Genomic DNA, 22,278 nt, shown 5'->3' with positions numbered 1-22,278 from the left:
CCTAAGGGGAGGGATGCCTTCATGGGGGCTTTCTAAGAGAAATTGCTTGTATTCATGTTACACATAGGGAAAACCACAAAAAACCATTTGCCTGAGATTAAATCAGATGCAACTTTCAGTATTCAATAGTTTTAACCACTCGGCGACTGGTAGGCCTTTTGGCAAGTAAAAAACACTATATTACTCTCTAACCAGTCAGATATCACATGATAATGATTCTTCTCCTTTGTTTGCCAAATTATGCATACATATTGATTGCAGTCTGATGGTTTGTTTCTTGAATAAAGTGAGAGAAAAATTAAAATACACAGGATCTAAAATTACTTCTAAAATGATATTGGAACTGTTATACTTATTCCCTCATATTCATAACTGGTTAATTTTTAACAATTTAAAGTAAAACCTGACTCATTCCAAATGGAAACTAACCATGAATATGAAAAATCCAATTAATTGTATAAAATCAAATTTTCATTCCGAAGTTAATACCTCTGAGCACAAATTATTCCAAAAATTTCTCAGACTGGCTACCATCTGAGATGGAGCTAATTAAAGTATAGATTTCTTGTTTTCGTATTTTAACAGTTTAAATATTGTTAAATCTTACTATTTTACTTGGAATAAAATTTAATACATAATTTAGTACATACAACAAAATTCTATTAAATAATTCTCATAGCTTTGTCACCTTTATTAAGGCTTTTGACCATCAGACTTCTTCACACTTTATTAGTGTCTTTTAGCAGGAATGTTTCTATTTAATTCAATCCAGCATTTAAGTTAATAGTGTGATATTTTTAATTTATTTTCTATAATGTATAACCATATAAATATTTTAAGCAATAATAAATATTATTCATAACTTACACAATTCTTCTTCAAGTATCTTCAACATGAATGATTTGGCCTTATTTAATGTATCTTCAACTTCTAACTTTTTCTGTCGTTTAGATTCAAATTGTCTGTTATTTAATTTAATATGTTGCAAATTCCTAATTTAATAAAAAGGTAAACATTTACTCAAATGTAAATAAAATATGAGGGAACTTAAATATTTAAAAATCATTAAGATATGAAGTATAATGTATACAAAATGTGGCTGTTTAAAAAAGGAGCCAGTGTGATAAAATAACATAACAAATTTTCACTTTCTGTGTGTTTCTCTTTTGTATCTATACATTGTCACATAGGAGTCCTCCATATTTTTAGAAAGTTCATAGTTTCATCAGTAAATAATTCTAATTAGCAAAATCATTCATCCTTATTTTTTCTTATCAACTGAATGGAAATGAATTCCCTTCAAAATACTCAGCATTTCAGAAAACAGGCAGAAGTTAAATGATAAAATCCAGTGGGTTCAAACACTTAACATTAAGGGTGTTCAAACAACAGAATAAAGTGAGATGTTATAATATCATGTTATTCAGAACTAAGCAATGTTTGCTTCAAATGATATAAAAATGGAAGTGGATTAGTGGGTTAAAACTAGCTTCATTCTGATCTTTAGGTAAATAACTAGCCACATTAAAAATGGCTGCTCCAATTCTGATAAACAAGCAATGGGCAGATTCCTTTTTAAACAGTCACGCCTCATATACAAAAGACAAAAGGAGAAAATACTTACTCCACCCACTCAAAACCTAGCTTCTGAAGCAAAGAAAATACCACTGAAAAGAAATTTTTTTGGGAGGCCGAAGTCTGCAATATTGAATCATTGCTTTGTAAGTTATATGAAATGGCTGTGCATCATTTTAATAGCAAATTAGATTTTATAATAAAAAATAAAGCAAACTGTTTTTTAATAATTTCTATGCATTAAAATAAAGGGAGAGAAAATAAATACATGATGTAACATTTTACAACAAATTAATAATTCCATAACTTTTAAAACAAAGCAAGAGAGTAATACTAAAGTAATACCATGATGTTAATTATTACATTTTTTATGCCATGTATGATCATTGCCAACTTCAAAGATATATATTATTCTTATATTTCAAAGAGATAAATTTTTAAAAAAAAATTAGTTCCTCTAAATGTATTTGTAAAGAATAATTAATTTTTTTTCAATAAATTTAAATTTCTCTGATTCATGGACTGTAAAATGAGTAATTTATGAGTGTGTGTGTATGTGATTATGGCAAAGCCTTGAGGACTATTTGCCTAAAGGGAGGGATGCCTTTGTGGAGGACTTTCTAAGGGAAACTGGCTTGTATACACATTACACATGGGGAAAACCACAAAAACGCAAATGCAGCCAGCCCGTTCGCGGAATTCGAACCTCGGACCGAACTACTAGTGTTCAGCGACTTTACCACTTGGCTGCTGGTTGGAGTAATTTATGAGCAAGTCTTGAACTATCAGTGACCTAAAATAAAAAATTAATCTAGAATACAATGGCTTATCCTATATTTATTTTTGTTTATCATCTGGTATTTTTGCAATGCAACTTTTTTCAGTTCTGTTTTTATTTCCAAAATTTTCAGTAGGTATGTACACAAAGAACATCATTCACTCTATAAAGTCCTTACTCATCATTTCCATGATTTTTATGAAATAGTTGATATATATGAAAGGAAAAAGACTTTATGATAATGATGGTTGATGCTTAGTACTCAATTTGTAAAATTTAGATTAGCTTCCAATATAATTGAAAGACATTTCTTTTTTCATTTTCTGGCCTCCCGCACAGCCACTTTTTTAACGAAAATCCGAGGAACTATATAAATTCATGCTAAAAAAATAAGTAACAAATGGTAAAAGAACAGGCACAAACGTGAAAAGAGAAATTAAAACATATTATTTACATATGATGTCGAAGGTTCCATAGCCGAATGCAAATAAGCAATCAAACTTAGCATACAATACAATCTCAGTCACACCACAATGCCAGATCTATGTGTCAGATTGCAAGCAGCAACAGTTCCATGGAATTTAAGATAGCCTAAAGATACCTTTTGAATGATGAAATGTGCTGGAGGGCTGTTGGGATGTTGCAAGTTGGTGCAAGAATATCTGCTGTTAAGAAAGAGCTGAATGTCCATTGAAGTGTTATCAGTAGGCTGCGGTATCATTACCAAAGAAATCAAAACCCACGCAGAAGACATGGGTCTTGATGCTGGAGGATTACCACAACAACAGATTATTGCTTCCTGTTGCTATGTGCAATATATTATAAATCACTAACAAAATGACAGCTGGCACTGTATGTCTCAGCTGGTACAAAATGGCCCATATCCCACCAAACTATAGCATCAACTGCAAGAAGGTAGACTGTATGCCAGGCAACCTATGGTTTGTGTTTCTTTGCCCCCATTGCACAGCATAGTTGAGTTGCGCTCATGAACATTGCAATTAAATACCAGAGCAGTGGGGCCACATACTCTTAATGGATGAGTGTCGATTTAACACCCAGAATGGTTCCCAAAGGGTAATGTTATGGCGAGAGCCAGGGACATGCTGTTGCATGCCAATCATCATCAAAAGAGATCACTGCAGAGGAGGAGGCTTAATTGTATTAGCTGGGATAGCAATAAACGGCTGCATCAACCTCTACAGATTCCTGGTGGTTCCATTACACCCTCCGATATTGTAATGAAATTCTATACCCTCTTGTGTGCCCTTTTATCGCACCAGTGGGTACTGGCGTGATATTTATAGATGACCATGCCTGCACACATATAGCTCGAGTAGTGCAGAGCTATCTGGAGAGTGAAACCATTCTCCATCTGTCATGGCCTGCTAAGTCCCAGACCTGAATCCCACAGAGTATGTGTGGGACATATTGAAACATTGGACAGCAAGTCGCAGTGTGCCTCCAAGCACCCTCCATGAGGTCTGATGTTCATTACTACAGGAATGGACAAAATTGCTACCAGCAATCAATGATACTACTGCCAGCTTGCATTTCAGCTAGAGGGTACCATACCTATTATTAGCATGATGTTTCCAATGAACATTCTTCTGACCCACTTGGTCTTTCATGATGTGATGGTTGTAATACATATATTTTTATGTGTCTTTGCTTTATTGTTTGCTATGTGGTCTATAAATGCCACATCAACCTCTTCGATCAAAATCATGCATAACCATCAAATAGTTTTCGTTTTATTCCACGTTTTGCCTTTGTTGTTAATTTCTAAGCAGCAGTGTATTTAATAAAGAATATATCACTTTTAACATACAGTTTTTAAGTTTAATATGCAAAACATAAATTCACAAGCACTGCTGCTAAAAGCATTGTATGTGAATCACCAGCAACAAAATAGCATAACACATGTCAAGTATTCAGTTTTGTTGAGATAAAAACAGAAATATCTATATAATACAGGAAAAAAAGATAAGGAAGACTATGCTTGCAAGCTTACAATGGATCACCAAGTATAAATTTAAAGAAGCATATAGAAAATAATCTTTGGATTCTATACCAATGCATGATATCATATGACTCACTTGCAAATTTGAATGTCAGGACATGAAACAAAATTAATAAAAATTAATATGATACTGTCATTATGAGCAATTATGTTAAAATACAGCGTTTCTAAAAAACTGCTTGTCATCGCGTTAGGATATTAATCAGCATATATAATACAAATGTTAAAAACCACACAGTTAAAGCTATGTTAATCTACTCAGTCAAAGGCAGCAAAGACTGCCATTTCAGAATTTTCATCATAACATTTTAAGAAGGTTTGCTGCCGATAGCAACTCAATTCAACCAAAGTGGGGGGAGACTTGTTTGGGCATCACTTGATACCTACCAATCAAAATTTCAGCTATTTTGAACCCAAATTTTTGTTTGACAATTACTTTGGTGATTTGATGTGACCATTTTTCTAAAAATGGAAAAAAAGAAATCGAGTACTGTGTTGTCATTAGTTACTTGTTTTTGATAGGTAATACACTTACTCAGACTAAAACAGGAGTTGGACACAGTGTACAGGGACTCTGCACCATCATTTACTACTGTGAAATTTGGGGCAGCTGAATTTAAACGTGGCCATACTAGTTTAGTTCATTGTCATCCAAAACCACTAAATGGTGCTGACGAGCATCGAATCAAGGTTAGAGAGATAGCAGAGGCTATTGGCAAGTCCAAAGAATATGTTTGCCACATATTGAACCAAGATTTAGATATGCGCAAGCTGGCTGCATGTTGGATGTTGTGTTTACACACTTGGGAACGAAAACGTGTCCGGATAACTTTTGAACTGTTTGTTTGATGTTTCCTTGGACAACAATGGGATTGTCTCAATAGATTATCTTAAAAAGGGAAAACCATTACCGGAGCATACCATGCAACGTTACTTGACAAGCTGAAGGCTAAAATTGAGAAAAAATGGCCACAGTTGCAAAAGAAAACAAAATTGTTGCACCAAGACAATGCTCTATCTCACACTTCAGCAGTTGCAATGGGGAAAATCCATGAATTATGATTTGAACGGCTTGACCACCCACCCTATTCGCCATACCTGGCACTAAGTGGGTGTTTTTTGTTTGTTTGTTTGTTCTCTAAGCTAAAAGAAGCACTTGGAGGAAAAAACATTTTTGTCAAATGAGGAGACTTTACAGAGAAAGATTCATGTTATTTGGGGGGATTAAAAGAATGGCAGCATCACTGGAAAAAATGCATAGACTTACAAGGAGACTATGTCAAAAAATAAAGATAATTTTGGATAAAAGATATCTTTTTGTTTGTTAGGTTGGGAACTTTTCAGATAGCCTACGTATGTGATACAATATACAGTGAAAATGATTTAATGCGAAACTGAGGGGACTGAAATATTTTTTCATGTTAAAAGAATTTCGTGTTAAAGGATATTGAAAAAAAAAAAGATATCAACAAAATTAAGTTTATTAGAGTGCATTTTATTTAGATAGATATATATGTATATGCATGTATTTAATAAAAATCAATGAAACAAAAACATCAACAAGCACTTTATACAAAATTTTCAAGTTTTTGAAAAACAAAACATTTATTGAATTTTTGGAAAATAATCTGACATTTTTCTTTGGTTTGTCTTTTTAAGCATCAAATTATCAACAAATTATTCGATGTCGTCCATTTTGTTATTCATTTCACCATTGGAATGTGCGTCTAAATAACTAAGCATACTTTTCACAATGTTCCTCATTTCGGATGACGTGGGAACAGGAGCTGCATTATTCACTTCATTTTCGTCGTCGGAATCTGCATCAATGATATTTTTTTAGCTTTGAATAAACTCTAAACTGTCTTTCTCAGCCATAATTGGGGCTGTACACACATTATCATCACCTACTGCGATGAATTCTTCTGATGATACAGTACGACAGTCCAATAATACAGAATTTTTCTCAAACATTTTATTGAGTGTTGGCTCAGTTTCAGTATCCTCCTTTTTCATTTCTTTTGGCACAAACCAAACTCGTTGACTTTTACACACACTGCAATATACTCATCACTGAATTCCAAAGATAACTGATGTGGGATGAGATGTTTTTGTGTGACGTTTGTAGGGGTAGAGGATGAAAGTAGCTTAGATAAACAAAATTGGCTTGTGTCACAGGCTATTCCTAGGTTATTTCAAAGCCAAGTTAGCCTCCTTTTTATGAAACATGTGGAACCACCTCTCTTTCATTTCACAACCCCTCTTAAATCTCGCCTGTGCGACTGGTTTCTTTTGTATTTTGTTCATTCCCAGAAGAGAAATTTTTCATATTAAACGATTTTCGTTTTGTGTTAAGAGAAAAAAAATGCATGAAAATACATAGTAGTTCGGTGGGACCGTTGTATTATTTTGTGTTAACCGATATTTCGTCTAGAGCATTTTTGCATTAAACGTATTTCACTGTAGATAGGTTATACCATTTAAAACTCTCTCTTCTATTGGGTCATATAATATTGATTTGAAAATGGGTGAAATATCTTAAGATATATGCTATGTGATGCTTTTATACTATAAAAAAGGTAAAAATGATGCAAAACCATGCCAAAAAATTTGCAAAGTGTACGGTGAGAATGCTGTGACTGAAAAAAGGACCCAGGAGTGGTTTGCTTGATTTTGTTCCAGAAATTTATTTGTCGAGATTGGAAAGGAATTGCCCATTATGAGCTGCTGCAACCTGGCTAAACCATCAATTTGGCCCTATACAGTGCACAACTCGACCATTTGAATGAAGCAATCCAGAAATAGTGACCAGAATTGGAAAACAAAACGGGAGCTGTGTTCCATCTTGACAATGTGCACCCACACACATCTTTGATGACTCAGAAATTGACGGAACTTGGTTGAGAAGTTTTGATGCACATCTGACTACCATCTGTTTCGGTCTCTGCAAAACTCTCTTAATGGTAAAAAATTGGCTGACTGAAGCACGGCTGAAAATCAGTTGGCCAAGTTTTTCGACGATAAACCACAGAAGTTCTACACTGATGGAATTGTGAAGCTACCCCAAAAATGGCAAAAGGTTATAGATAATAATGATCAATATGTACTTGATTAAAATTGATTTTTAATAAAGAAATTTTTTGTTAAAAAATGAGCCACTAAAACATGAAGACTTCTGTCAAAAAACAAATATTGCCAAACACAATATTTGTTTTTTGACAGAAGAAACTCTATCTTCAATGTGTCCAATTCTATTTTCAACAGCACCTATATTCTGCCTTCCATAGCCTGAGATTTATTTTTTGTTATGCATGTAATTTCTCTTTTCATTTCCTCTTGATTTGCTTCAATCTTTTCTTGAATAGATTCCATGCCTTCTTTTACAGATCCTTGACCATCTTGCATCTTCTCTTTAATGAATTCTTGGAGAGCTTTAGTCTTTTCTTGAATAATTTCATCTCTGCTTTAACAAAATCTTGGCCAGCTTTCACCTCTTTTTTGAATGCATCAAAGGCTGCCATTTCAGAATTTTCATCACAGCATTTTAAGACGGTTTGCCACCTATATCAGCTGGAACTTAAATGGTATTCTATTTCACTTTTTCTGTTTATATTTTGGTTTCATCAGCTCACAAAATATCTCTGAATGCAGTAGGGATGGATATAGGATGGTTGCGGATATAATATAGATAGGTTACAGCATATAAAACCAAATGCTGAAGAAAGCATAGTGGTAATGAAGGGAGAAAAGAAAGGGTGAAACTAGATGCCATATAAGTTGTAGTTAATAAATTTGACAAGCCATCAACAAAAACTGTGATGGAACCAAAAAAGATAATGTAAACTTAAATACATAGTTTTAATATCCAGTATTCTGTTAGTGTTTTATGTTAAACTATTTCTCGGATGATTTGTTATAGCTTCTATTTAATAAATAAATAAATTACAATAGACTTTCAGAATGGGATAATTTTAGTCATGTGACAGCTTTTAGCAATGTTACACACAATTTAAAATTTTATATAGGCTTGAAGAAATCTCCAATCAGTAAACCATTACTTATTGTATTAAAATTCACTTCTCTTGCTTTTCTATAATTTATTCTTATTTATTTTTATGGAGAAGGATAAAAAAAATTACTTTTAACCTCCAATGCCAATGATTAAGTATTTCGGAGTCCCTATGGTTCTAAACCATGTACCTCCACATCCTAAAAATATCTAAATAGTGATCAGAAATAGGAAAATTACATGACTAGTTTGATGCAAGCTGGAGGGAGCCACATTAGCTCAAGAGAGTTTAGGTGTTTAAAAAAAAAAGTAAAAAGTTTTTTAATTTTTTTTGGGGGGGAGGGGGCCTCATAATTTTTTTTAATAATTTTTATGACATAGATATAATACAAAAGCAAAAAGCGAAGAGGAAAGATTTTAGAAATTAAGAGGCTCATTGGCATATGGCGTTAAATCAGAATGTAGTAAAGTTTGTGAAAACGGGAGGGATTATCCAAGGCAGAAATTAATTCTGCGGGCATGATGTGATTTTTAAAGGAACAGATTGATACAGTGCAAAGAAGGCCACTTTTCAGTTGAACTTGAGTAGAAGATAGCAATTTGGCATAGTCAGTGAGGAATAGCAATTTTAGAAGATAGAGACATCTCTCCTTCACGGTGCGGGGACTGAAACTGAAGATGCGGGATCAAGAGAGGCTTTTCATTAGGAGGATAAATGCTATTCTTTGGTGAGAAATATGATTTTTGATAAAGACACATGTACTACCACGATACAGAGCATGAGAATCTGGTGCTCGTCTGTCATTATGATAAATATTGAAATTTACAAACTTAGGAACTCTCCCTGGCTGGAGTTCAGTCTCTTGGACAAAAATAATGTCAAAGCCCTTCTCTTCGACATAGTCATGAAACTCATGGAATTTGTGCATAATGCCAGTGGCATTCCCGATGCATAATATAAAAAAATTCAAACCTTTCAAAGTATTGAATTTTAGTGAATGGGGGGATCAGAAAATTGGGGAGCTACATAGCTCTCAAAAATATAGTAGGCTGCATCAGCGCCAGAGGGAGCCATTCGCAGCTGAGGCAGAGCGTTTTTGAATGCTAAAAGTAACTTGCTGTGGTAATAACAGGTTGATTTGAAAAATTGAGAAAAGGATTTTGGTGCAAGTTTCGGTCATATAGGGGAGGACTTGAGGGACTGAAAAATTTGGAAAACTTGGGGTGGCAACCTGTTGCATACCAATTAAAACAATGGAGTATGAAACCCCGAGTCTAACTTTACTAGCATTGGATGTTAGTGCAGCCGGGTGAAAAGTATTATTTTTTTACTTTTTTTTACTTTTACCAAAGTGCAAACATCAATTTTCAGTAAGCGATTAAAACCTTAATTCTGTTATATAAGAAATAAATTTTAAATTTAGCACTTCTAGAAATGATAATTTGAAAACATGCTAGCAAACCCCGACATCAAAACTATTTTTTTTTAACATTTACATTCAAAGCTTTACGTGCTTAGTAGCAAATTTAAACATGGTGCTCAGTCACCCATTTCATAATTTTAACTATAGATATCTCAATTAGTTTTAATCATATAGTAATGGGATTTTCTTTTATTTCACTGAACTATTAGTTATGAGGAAAAAAAACTTCTCACTTATTTTTATATGAAATGCATATCAAAATTTAATATTTTTGTAAAAAATCATGACTAAAGTATAAACAAAAAGTGCCATTGCAAAGGAAACACATAGTCTTCATTCGATTTATTTCTTAAACTGGAACCATGGGTACATAACCAATCATTAAAAAATATTAAGTCATACAATATTTTTAAACACTTATATTATTATTATGTAAATTTCACTTTACATCAATATACAAGGTGTATACGTACAGTGGTAACAAACTTTCAGGAGACAATGGGAAATCACATAGGAATGCATGGTCGGAAACACTTTCCTGATGCGGTAGTGAAGACTCGAAAGTCAAGAAAGAAAGGACACAGACGGGGTGAGAAAACATGTTCATTATTCAGAGTACAAAAAAAGCAAAGAAAAAAAAAACATAAAGAGACAACGATCATCATCAAAGGTGTTCAAAATTATGCAACCACGATGCAAGAACCGTGCGTCATGCATGGTTGAATGAAGACCATGCGATTTTCCATTTGTGATGCAGATCTTCCATGCACCAAAGAAGTGAGGCCTGCATCACGGTCTAGGTTGTAATTTCGAACATCTTCTTTAATGAGCATTACTGTTTGCTTTTGTTATTTGTAGGTTTCTGCTGTACTAAACATAATGATGTAATTAACAGGCTGTAAAGAAAATTGCATCTGCTTTTGGATCTTGCAATTGTCAAGTTGTAACTGAATTTTATTCCACTGCTTAGTTTCCTTTTGAGTAGTAATATCCATTAGTCATGATTATTAGCTCCAAGATAAGCATAAAGCAATAATCAGAAACAGAAATTTTAATTTTAGCATATTGCTTGTCAATTGAAATGCATGCATGTGAGGTTAGCATTTTAAAGACATGAAGTTTGAAATGAAAAACATTTACTAATGTATTTGATGTACCAAAAGCTGTAGTACAGGTGAGATAAATGTATCTGAGTAAAAATCAAAGTCACACATTTAAATACATACTATATATTTCAGCATATAAGCCAAGAATTTTAAACTTTTTCTAAAGCTGGCATTTTACAGTATAGTAATTTGATTGGAAAATAATACACACATTTCACCTGCTTGGAAAAATTTTTGTCCTCATGACTACATATTTGAATGTAACAGGTACTTTTTTTCGTTTTGGCTTATATACAGATTTTGAATTTTGGATAAATTTTTGAACTAAAAATGAAGTCTCAACTTATACATGTATTCACTTACAGGGTCTTTAAAAAAGAATGACCCAATTTGAAACGTGTATATTAAGAAAAATATTGTACATAGACACTTAAGATTAATTTTACATCACATGGATAAAAATAAAGTTATTTTTATATACTAAATTAAAGGTACTCAATAGGTCCACTTTTGGATGCATAGCATATGTCTACACCAGTGTCTCCCAAGGTGGGTGGGGGGGCAATTTGAAAATGGACTCATCTAGAGTTTTACGGTGACTCTCTGTCATTACCCAAGCTGGATACACTTCCAATATAAGTAACTTCGTTCTGCCATGTTAGTAAGCATGATTGCATTGTTAGAGATTAGAGTTCAACTATGGTGGGAAGCATTAAGTATTTCCTGTTATTTGTTCTGAATGGCACGAAATGCTTAGTGCTGGAATATAAGTTTCTGCAGAGTTTCACAGCAATGCTCAGCATTCACATTTGGCATTAATTTGAAATAAGCATCATTTGAATTGTTGTAAAAGTCTTGTTGTTTTGAAAGATATATAATTGGTATGTAAATTCAATTGGTAATTTTCATTAATTTCAGTTTTAGAAGCATCATTTTTCAGAAATATTTGTCAAATGAAAAAATATTTCTTTTTACTATGGGGTTAATGTCCCATACATATTTTAATATGCATTTTTAGTCTGCATTTGCTACAGTTCATATTATTATTATTATTATTATTATTATTATTATTTTCATTTGAGGGGTTGTAAGAATCTTAGAAAGACTTAGGTGGGTTAGGGCATAGCAAATTAAAAAGGTTGGAAAACATTGGTCTACAGAGTAGACAAATTCGTCTCAAACTTTCGTGAGCATGTCTGCATCAACTGCTTCCACGCTGCTGTTATGAGTGTCTTCAGTTTGGCTAATGTAACTGGGAGGAGAGGCACATAAACATGCTCTTTTACAAAATCCCACATGAAGAAATTATCAACTGTGAGGTCCGGTGATCTTTGAGGCCAGTGATGTTTAACTGAATTGTCTATTCTAGCATGACTGATCTATCAGCAGGAAATGCAATTGTTTAAAAAATCGCAAACGTACGACTTCCACTGTGTTGGTCAACAATCCTGCTGGAAAATGAAGTCATTTGAATTGGTTTCTAACTGTGAGAAAAGCCAATTTTCAAGTGTATCAAGATATATGATTTTTGTAACAGTTGTCTCAATGAAATAAAAAAAAGGGTTTATATAACCATTTTCCTAGAAAATGCACAAAAAACATTAACTCTGGGTCAGTTTCTCTCATGTTGTACCATTCCATGTGATTCCATAACTCATATTCTAACACTGAGGTGGCTTACTGTGCCATTGATATGAAAATTCATCTTATCACTAAACACCAAGCATTTTACATTCCTAACAAAGTCTCAAGAATTAATTCAGAAAACTCTACATGTCTTACTTTGCCTGAAGATCTTGCAGCAACTGAATCTTGTATGGTTTAAAATAAAAACCTCCATGTAAAACATGGCACTTAGAATATTGAAGGAATGTTAAGTTCCTTATCAGCACAATGAGTGGATTTGTTTGGGCTATGTGTGAAACTCTGCCAGACATGCCTCACACTTTCATATGACATGCAGGGATGGCCAAGTGATTTTCCTTTACACAAACAACACATGTGTTTGAATTGTTTATACCATCTTCTAATCGTCTCTGATGCTTCATCTACCTCTTGCGGCTTTTTGCCACAGGAGGTTCAACACCAGGGTATTCTTGACTTAAATCAAGCTGAACAGTTGTTATGGACTAACACTAAAGCGGATGGTAAAGAAGAGCAGTAGCACTACCTGTTGTCAACTGTGTGAAACTCCAGGTTTTTCCCTTTCTACTAATGCATTATTTGATTAAAACGGGTTAAAATCAATTATGATTTTTTTAAATCGGGTCATGCTTCTTTAAGCACCCTGTATTTGGAAAAACATGGTAAACATCATCAACGAAAAGACACCCTCTGTTGAGTTAAGGGAAAATAATTTCTACTCATTTTGACAGCACTTTTATTTTCTAGTACTGCAGATCTTACTTATCTTTACTTTTCATGTACTATGAATTTAATAATAAAAAGTAGGCACTTAGAAAGTTGGACAAAGTAAATAAACTGGTATTTATAGTGCCAGCTGTGAAAGAAATTGCACTTCTGTGATTAACTGTGAAACAGATTGCTGAGTAAAAAACGAATCCTGATTAACACCTCTCACAGACAATTAATTCTTTCAAGACAGGCATCTTTAAGCACTGCAGACAAACAACAAGTGCATATTTACTCATTCTTTTTAACATAAAATATACTATTAATTTTAAGTTTACTAAACAGTCAGAAAAATGGAGTTGTAGTCTTTCATTCTGCTAAGCCCAGGATATTCTATTAGGAAGTAAATAGAAGCCCAGGTATTCTATTAGGAAGTAAATAGAATATCCTGGGCTTAGCAGAATTGCAGAATAAAAGACAATGCAATAAGACTCAGCACCACCTACAGTTGGGCTAGCAGAATTTTTGTGGCATTAGTGCATGAGAAAGAAAAACCTTTTCAAAGACATATTAACAGTAATTATAAATATATGGCCACCAGACATTATATGCAGAAAATAAGCGCAAGTGAGGAAATATATGCAAATGCAGAATAGAATAAATGCAAATGTAATTTTATTACATAGTATTTCTTTCTATGATTCTGTTATATGTTACTTCCCTTTTTGTTATTTTTCATGTATTTTCTCCTTAATGGTTTTCTTCACTCCACAATTTGGTCTTGGTGACTTTTTTTAATGGTAGCTGCTATAATTTAGGCATTTTTTTTTTTTTTTTTTTTTCTGAATTAGCCATTTTTACTTTTGGCCCAGTCCTTCTTTCTAAAACTACCTGACAGACACCATTGTGAACATTTTCCATGTCTTTCACCTCCTTTTGGCTGTAGGCAGGTTCCCGCCAACGGACAGTCTCTTGACATTGGCTATTGCCCAGTGACATTGTTTCCCCCATCCTATGTCACACGACAAGTTGGAGGGCATTGAAAAGCGCAAGGGGGAAATACAACCCTTTTTCGAGTTTCCTCATCACCAGAGAAGACAGCATTGCTACAGGTCTGATTTTTATAATATTTCTCTAAAAGTTTTTTCTTGGTCTTAGCAAGACCCATACTGTTTGTTGTTTTATTTATTTTTTCCTTTTTCATTTAAATTTAATTTCTGGTTTGTTTGTAAAGTTTTAATTCTTTAAGCTTGTAGGTCCAGCCCATACATTATTGTATATTTTGACTAATAGCATACCGCTATTTATTTATTTTTATTTTCATTATTGCTGTACATCGGAATTGCATTTACATTTTTTTACATCTTAATGTGTCAATACATGTGGACGCGTCAGGAAATTGGAACAGAGAATTGAGACTAAAAAAATTATTTTAGATAGTTTATTTAATTAATTAAAAAATTTTGTAGCGCAAAGTTTCAATTGTCTGTTTCGGCGAAACGTGCAATGGGGTTAGCTTGGTTTGATGCTCATTTAGAAATTACCCTTGAAAAGAAAAAATGGACCTCGAATTGGGCTAATTAATCATTTTCCGCTTTTTAAGTTTAATATATTTTTTGCCTTTTACCTTGTTCAATCAATTAGTATTTTACTGTGTTTTTTAATTTACTTTTTATTTCGCATATAGCCTATTATTTTACCTCATTCAATTGATTTGTTTTTTATACTGTGTTAAAATTTCCGAAAATGTTTAGCATATAGCTTTTATTAATCAAACTTGTAAATATACAAATTTTTTCCATTTTCACACTTTTCATAACTACTGAATATGCTTATGTTGGAGTTTTCTTGGAGCCACAGCTTTTGGTAACTTTTTGGATTAATTTTACTAAAATTTATCTTCTCATTTCCTTAATTTTGCAGCACAATGTGCAAAAAATTTTGACCAAAAGTGGTCTTTTTAGTATTGTTCTTACAACTTTTCTTATAATATATATATATACATATATGTGTAATATAGTATATATCTTACATATATATATAAGATAAAATTATATGAATCAGAATTATAATATAACTATAAACATTAATTCTTCCTCTCTATTCTAAAATCGTAATAACTTCTCTGCATTGCGTCATTTCTAGATCACTCTATGGCCCACGCAGCTCTGATGACGTAATAATTGTAAACCAAAACTTTTTTTCTTTGCCGTGCTTCCATCTTTCATAACTACGCACTTCAGCTTTTGCTCTCTACTGTGTTAAGATGTAATTTTGCTGCCTTGCTTTCTATCTCAACAATATCAAAAATGTAAATCTTCTGTGGAAAGGCACGACTAGAGTGCCAAGTGATTGTGGTCACAAATATCAGTTGCCAATAAAAATGGAATTAAAACTGCCTCGACTGCCAAGTTCTTTAGATATTACCAAGTTAGCATTACTAGCATACTTCGCAATCAAAATCTTCTTCAGTATGAGTCTAATCACGCATCTACAGTGTTCCGTCTTTCCTTGTGCTTTTATTATGACCATAAAGCCGGTAGGATAGTTTCCTGCAGCCTGAAACCTCAATGAAAAAATTTAGTTCAGCTCTTCAAATCATCATTTTGTGATAAATCAAAGATAGTAAGTAATAAAGAAATGAATCATAAAGTTTGTTTTTTCAGTGTTTAAAAAATAACAGATCATTCTTCTGCTGTGGTGTTTTGCAAGTGCTTCAAAAAAATAATCCCGCGTAGTGTTTACAGATTGAAAGTAATCTCTCAATAAATTGAGAAGTTCGAATGCATGGTGAAAAGGAAATCATCAGTGAATTACCGTTTAGGAATTAAGCATTACAGCGGGTTCAAGGTCGATCTGAGTTAGTGTTTGCAAGTATGTGCGACAGAAAATTATTTGCACTTCCACTTTTTCAACAGCTAAAAAATTATTACATTCGTGTGAATCTAGCTCAGGAGCTATATTATTTAATGTGCTGCGGATTCTATAGTTTTCATTTCAACTTTGGTTAAAATTTCTGCAATTTGTTTTGAGAAAATCTGAAATTCTCGTTCATTAATTTTTCTAATTTTTCATAATTATGTGTGAGCAAATTAAGTAACGAATTTTAAGCTATTTAAATTATTCATAGGGAAGGATATTAAGATAAGTTTTTATGTTTTTGAAATTTTGTTGAGAATTTTGAATATGAATTTTATAATTATTCTACAAATGAAGTAGGTGTAAAAAATAAGTGAAATTATTACAGATACGTAATATGAAATTATGGTAAATGCATGGCAAATTTATGGGTAATTGTATGTTAAGTATAGTGTATGTCGAGGGAGTATTGGTTTCCTAAGCAGAGGCCTGTAATTACCTCTGTACAGTTGTTCCCTTTCCTCTTCAAGTAAGATAATGTTGGAGGCTCTCATTTTATGAGGGTGTGTAATTTTTTTACATTATTATTATTATTATTATATTTTTTATTATGGAATGTATTAGTGCAGTTCGCAAAGGCCAGTTACCTTATGCAAGGAACGGAGGCCTTTTCAAGTAACTGCTTAGGCACCCTGGGCCACCAGTGCAGAGAACATACTGGTTAGCTCAAGAGGACAGCCCTATTGATGGATATGTTTGTTTAGAAGTATTGCGAGGCTTCCAGCTTGGTAAAATCAGGAAATGTAAATGAAAGATGATAACGGTGAAACCATAAATTCTGAAAATCTTAATCCTATCATTTATGATGTTAAATTATAATTTATCAGTATGGAAATAAGTATCATAAATATTTATGTGCATTACATTTAATTATAAGTAATGATTATGTAAAAGTTTATTTTGTGATATTCTGTAATAACAAGAACCTTCCCTGAAGAATTATGATTATGTGAACTCTCAAACAAAAAGACTTTGGGACTGAAATGCTGAAAAATTCAATAGGACTATAAAAAATTAAAAATTTATTTAAAAAATTGATATTTATAAATTATACTTTACAGGACAAAAATTTTATGATTTATGTTTTTTTTTTTTTTTTACATTTGCTAGTGCTTTAACTCTTTCTCTTTAAAAAGGCTTCTCTGTCGCTACGCATTTTTCTTTTTGAAGGGGGGAATATGTAAGATAAAATTATATGAATCAGAATTATAATATAACTATAAACATAAATTCTTCCTCTCTATTCTAAAATCGTAATAACTTCTCTGCATTGTGCCATTTCTAGATCACTCTATGGCCCACGCAGCTCTGATGACATAATAATTGTAAACCAAAACTTTTTTTCTTTGCCGTGCTTCCATCTTTTATAACTACGCGCTTCAGCTTTTGCTCTCTACTGTGTTAAGATGTAATTTTGCTGCCTTGCTTTCTATCTCAACAATATCAAAAATGTAAATCTTCTGTGGAAAGGCACGACTAGAGTGCCAAGTGATTGTGGCCACAAATATCAGTTGCCAATAAAAATGGAATTAAAACTGCCTTGACTGCCAAGTTCTTTAGATATTACCAAGTTAGCATTACTAGCATACTACGCAATCAAAATCTTCTTCAGTATGGGTCTAATCACGCATCTACAGTGTTCCATCTTTTCATTTGCTTTTATTATGACATATATATATATGTAAGATATAACAAAATATGAATGAATAATTGGCGGCCTCAAAATTAATTATTCTAGATTTGGTGCTCTCTCCCTAAATTCATCTGTTCTCCCAAATTCAAGATCTTTTCATGTTACATAACAAACTAAAATTAACCAATCACAGCTTAGAGTACTTTCTGCATCATACTTAGTATAAATACTCTTGGCACAACATCAACGTCATTCCTTTCGCTAGCTTTCATTCTGCAAATAACTCTGAGCTGCTTATGCTGTCCTGTCCAAAATGCTTACGTCACATATTTAAACCCAATATATATAGAACTTAACAAATTTCATTATGATTGGGTAAATGTCTACTAAGATGGTTCTATATGCATGAAAATAAAGATTGCAAATTCTTCAAGCTCAAGTGTGTTAACTGCGTCATCATAGCTTTTACCTTCAGCCACTACTGTCTTCTCAGCCATGACGAATATCAAAAGCTCTTAAAGTTCCAGTGTTTTCTTCTGCGCATTAAATTATGACATATATATATATATATATACACACTCGTACAACTTGCAGCATTTTTTTTAAATGCTTACAACATAGTAAAGGACCAGTAATTACATACTTACAACATAGTAAAAGACATCGAAATCATACTTTTCCTTTCGATGAATAGCAGCAAAAATTGTCCTATGGAAATAAATGGAAAAGAAATCATTAAATCAGATTTTAAAAATATTTCAAAAATCACACATTTTTAACATATGTTTGAATAACAGAATTGTAAACATCTTATGGACCAATGGTGCTTGCTTCAAATTTACTGAGTAACTTAAGTTAAAAAAATGCATGATTTTCCTCATACTTAGCCTTGCTCCTAACATACTGTGTGCCCTAAATCATTAGTGAGAACTCTCCTGCTAAGAGAAGCAATTAATCTCACTTTTATTAAAAATTTTGTATTCATGTTTTATATTATTTGGTGAAATTTTGTGTGTATTTTCAATTGCTATGATTGCTATTTCTCAGAAGGGTCGGTTTCAGGTTTTGTGTTGTATTCAGAATCTTGGATTATTTTTCATACTTATAGTTTATTTCTTGCCGTATTTTTGTATGTTGTATTAGTTAACTTTTTGCATAATGCTGCATTCAGGAACTTGGTTTTAGTACAGTCAAAAGTCGTTAATTCGGACACCCATAATCGGGAATGATCTATAATCCGGACCTCAAAGCAATAAACTTTCGGCATATGCGTCGCGTTGACGCTGCTCATATACATGTGCACATGCACATAATATGTTTATGCATATTATGTGCACATGCACATAATATGTTTATGCATGCGCGTTTAATGCATAATGGACGGTATAAGCTAAAATTATCTAATTATCTATTTCAGTTAATGTTGCAGATTGCATTGTTCCTTAATCTTCGAATTTATTAATTTTTGCACACTGTTACAGCAATTTTATAAAAGTAACTTGAACTTTCGATTATGTCAAACAGAATTTCTGATGCTGGAGCTCCCAAAGGATCTACAAAGCAAAAGTATGTTTCGATGTCCATCAAACAAAAAGTGGAATTGCTGCAGAAAATGGATAAAGGCATATCCTTTGTTTCTCTAACCATTCCAAAATCCGTTCATCAATTTCATGCTGCTCTGTGGCGAGAGGGGGAGAACCGCCGTGGCGCGCAATGAATTGGAAATTGATCTGTCAGCACCATCCTTATTCTTCAGGGCAGATGTTTTTATTTTATTTGGCTTATAATTCCTTACTAAATGTAGTATTTCATCTCAATGTACTCCGTCTTTGATATGATTTAAATCAAATTCCTTATCATTATAATTCGCTTCCGATAGTGAAGAAAGTGACACAGAGATTATTGAAAACGAAAAAATTTCGATTGATAAATTAGTCGGTATTCTCGACACAGCAATTATAGGACTTGAACAGCGGAACTTTGTAACTGAACAAGAAATTTTATCTGTTTATAGAATTAAAGAGAATGTATTATCACATAAAACGAAGCAATTTAAACAACTTACATTGAAAGAAATGTTTAATAAAGTAAACAAATAAATATTAAGCTTTTTTTTTTTGTAAATTTTGATATCCTTTAGATCATAATTGTTCTTTATTTCATAAACTACGGTTTCATATTTTCAATTTTATAATTTCTGCATGCCATCTTACCAGATTTAAACTGATGATCTATAATCTGGAAAAATCGATAATCCGGAATCGAAGTCCCAACGAGTACAGATTAACGACTTTTGACTGTATTTTCAGTACTGTAGTCTGTATTCATTTATTTCTGGGATTTGTTTATTCAGATTTTTTGTAATGTAGTTTGTATTTTAAGTTTCTTTTGGTTTATATTTATGCTATCTGCCTTGATATCTTATGAACTGCCTTTATTGTTCTGCGTATGTTCACCTTGTTACAGCTCATCAATTTGTTTAGTTTACTTTGTGAGAAAAATTCAGTGGGACTTCTGTTTTAATTTTGATATCTAAGTTTGATATCATGTTAACACCTCTCACATCTTTGTAATGCTTATTCTCTCTGTCATACCAACATTAGAGTGTTATTTTCAAGCTAGACAAATTTCTCAATGCAGGTAGGTTCCTTAAGAATCATGTACTCCGGTGCTGCATTACTTGCACAATGATGAAAATATTTAAGATAGCTGAAATCTGGCAATTTATCACCTCATAATATGGATAGAGAAGATTTGATTCTGATTAAAATGAAAGGTTTAGCATAATCATAGACCCCTTCATATATTTTTAAAAAAAATTAGTTTTGGCATAATAAAGTATACATATATTGCACCTCTTCTAATACATTTCACTTACAAAATAGTTACACTTAAATTTCTATACTTTTCATATACCTAAGTACACCACATTAAACCTTAAAATTAGGAAATGAATCATTAAAAATATGTACTTTAATACAATTCATTAACAAGTAAAATAGACACATCTAATTATTTTAATATACTTTCTAAAATGTTTCAAAAGTCAATATTTTACCTGCTCAAATGATAAAGTGGTGAATCTATATTAGACGGCAAAGAATATGTTGATGCAGTTTCCAAACTCTGAATTTTGATGCCACCATCTCTGAAATTTTATTCAGTATTCATTTAAATAAAGATACTTCTCATTAAGGCAAAAAATTATTTTATGAATATAATTTGAAATTAATTAAAAGTAATTATATCGAGCAAATGCTAAACAAAAATATTAAAAAAAAAAAAAAAAAAAAAAAACTCACTCTTCAAGAAACACCAAATCCTTTTTCAATAAATTATCATGCATTTCCTTTATTTCTTGAGAAAAGTGAGAGTCAAAATGAGTATCATCGAAAGTTAGACCTATTCTCTAAAATAAAGCAGTACTTATTTAATTATACTAGAATTTCTTAAAACAGACGAGAATTTAAAATTCAAAATTTTCTGGCAACAAATTCACATGCAATAAAGCTAATGAATTATATTTTCTCTTTACACACATATATACATAAAATCATTTATTAGGAGTATATTCACATGAATATAGTTGCAATTTTACTACCTAAACAAACAAATTTTATCTCTTCCTCCCTCTTTTTTTTTTTTTAATTTTTCTTTTTTCATTAATGTAATTTCTAGATTGATGTTCTATACTACAAGGCTTTTCAAATTCAGTCAGAATCTGGGTTGGCAGTTTTACAAAATTTAGAATTTTGACCCGAAAAAGGAAAATTTTAATGTCTCACTTCTTTTGTCTTCTAATATAGATTAAGATCACAGTGTTATGATAAACATCAAAGAAAGAATGTAGAAGCAAAAACTTGAATTTCCCAATTTTTTAAATAATTAGTATTTAAAATTCCAGTTTAAAAAATATTACAAACACTCCTGTATTCATAATGTTTGTGGAAAATACTTGTATGACAGTTTTATTGGAAATGTAAAAATTATAACTTAAACACCTTTGAATGTTATATGATATAACATCCATCTTTGAAATTACATAGACTTAACTGAGATTCTCAGAATGCTTCTTTTAATAACTTTCATTGATTTGATGTTATGTAGTTTTTGATGGGTAAGAACCTGGCAAATAAGGTGATTCAGCATGAGAAGGATCTGTTCCCCATCAAAGAAATCCAAGGTTCTGAGATAAAACTGCAGCATGAGAAATGGCTCAAAAGCGCTGTATTCGCAGCGTAATATGAATTATGTCATTCTGGATAATGCAGCTTCAAATTTTTTCCCCATAGAAAATGCTAATACCCTCTAACATTTCCCATTTCTTCATTAACAGGGCAGCTAGTCCGCATGTTGACAAATTTAGTGAGTCATCAGTGTGAAGTGATAATCTGATAGGATAAGTCTAACAAAGGGCAAATACAAAAAAGAGACTGAGGACAACACAATGGGGACAGTG

General features: G+C 32.4%; 1 protein-coding gene across 5 annotated transcripts in view; it reads right to left on the bottom strand.

The window, feature by feature from the left end:
- Positions 1–22,278, bottom strand: part of LOC118199942 (putative arginine--tRNA ligase, mitochondrial) — a 136,255-nt gene that overhangs the window by 39,913 nt on the left and 74,064 nt on the right. For all 5 annotated transcript variants that reach the window (XM_085823619.1, XM_035371834.2, XM_085823620.1 and 2 more), the window contains 5 exons: positions 21,122–21,228; positions 20,878–20,967; positions 18,467–18,527; positions 1,625–1,698; positions 868–992 (listed from right to left, as the gene is read on the bottom strand). In XM_085823619.1, the coding sequence (XP_085679745.1) occupies positions 868–992; positions 1,625–1,698; positions 18,467–18,527; positions 20,878–20,967; positions 21,122–21,228 (457 nt within the window). The remainder of the gene's footprint in view (positions 1–867; positions 993–1,624; positions 1,699–18,466; positions 18,528–20,877; positions 20,968–21,121; positions 21,229–22,278) is intronic.

Source organism: Stegodyphus dumicola, chromosome 9 (genome assembly GCF_044657685.1).
Source record: "Stegodyphus dumicola isolate Sdum_Otavi_A_Nest chromosome 9, ASM4465768v1".
In the NCBI taxonomy this organism is placed as follows: Eukaryota; Metazoa; Arthropoda; class Arachnida; order Araneae; family Eresidae; genus Stegodyphus; species Stegodyphus dumicola.
The sequence above is the reverse complement of the archived record's forward strand: the minus strand, read 5'-3'. Positions and strand labels throughout refer to the sequence as shown.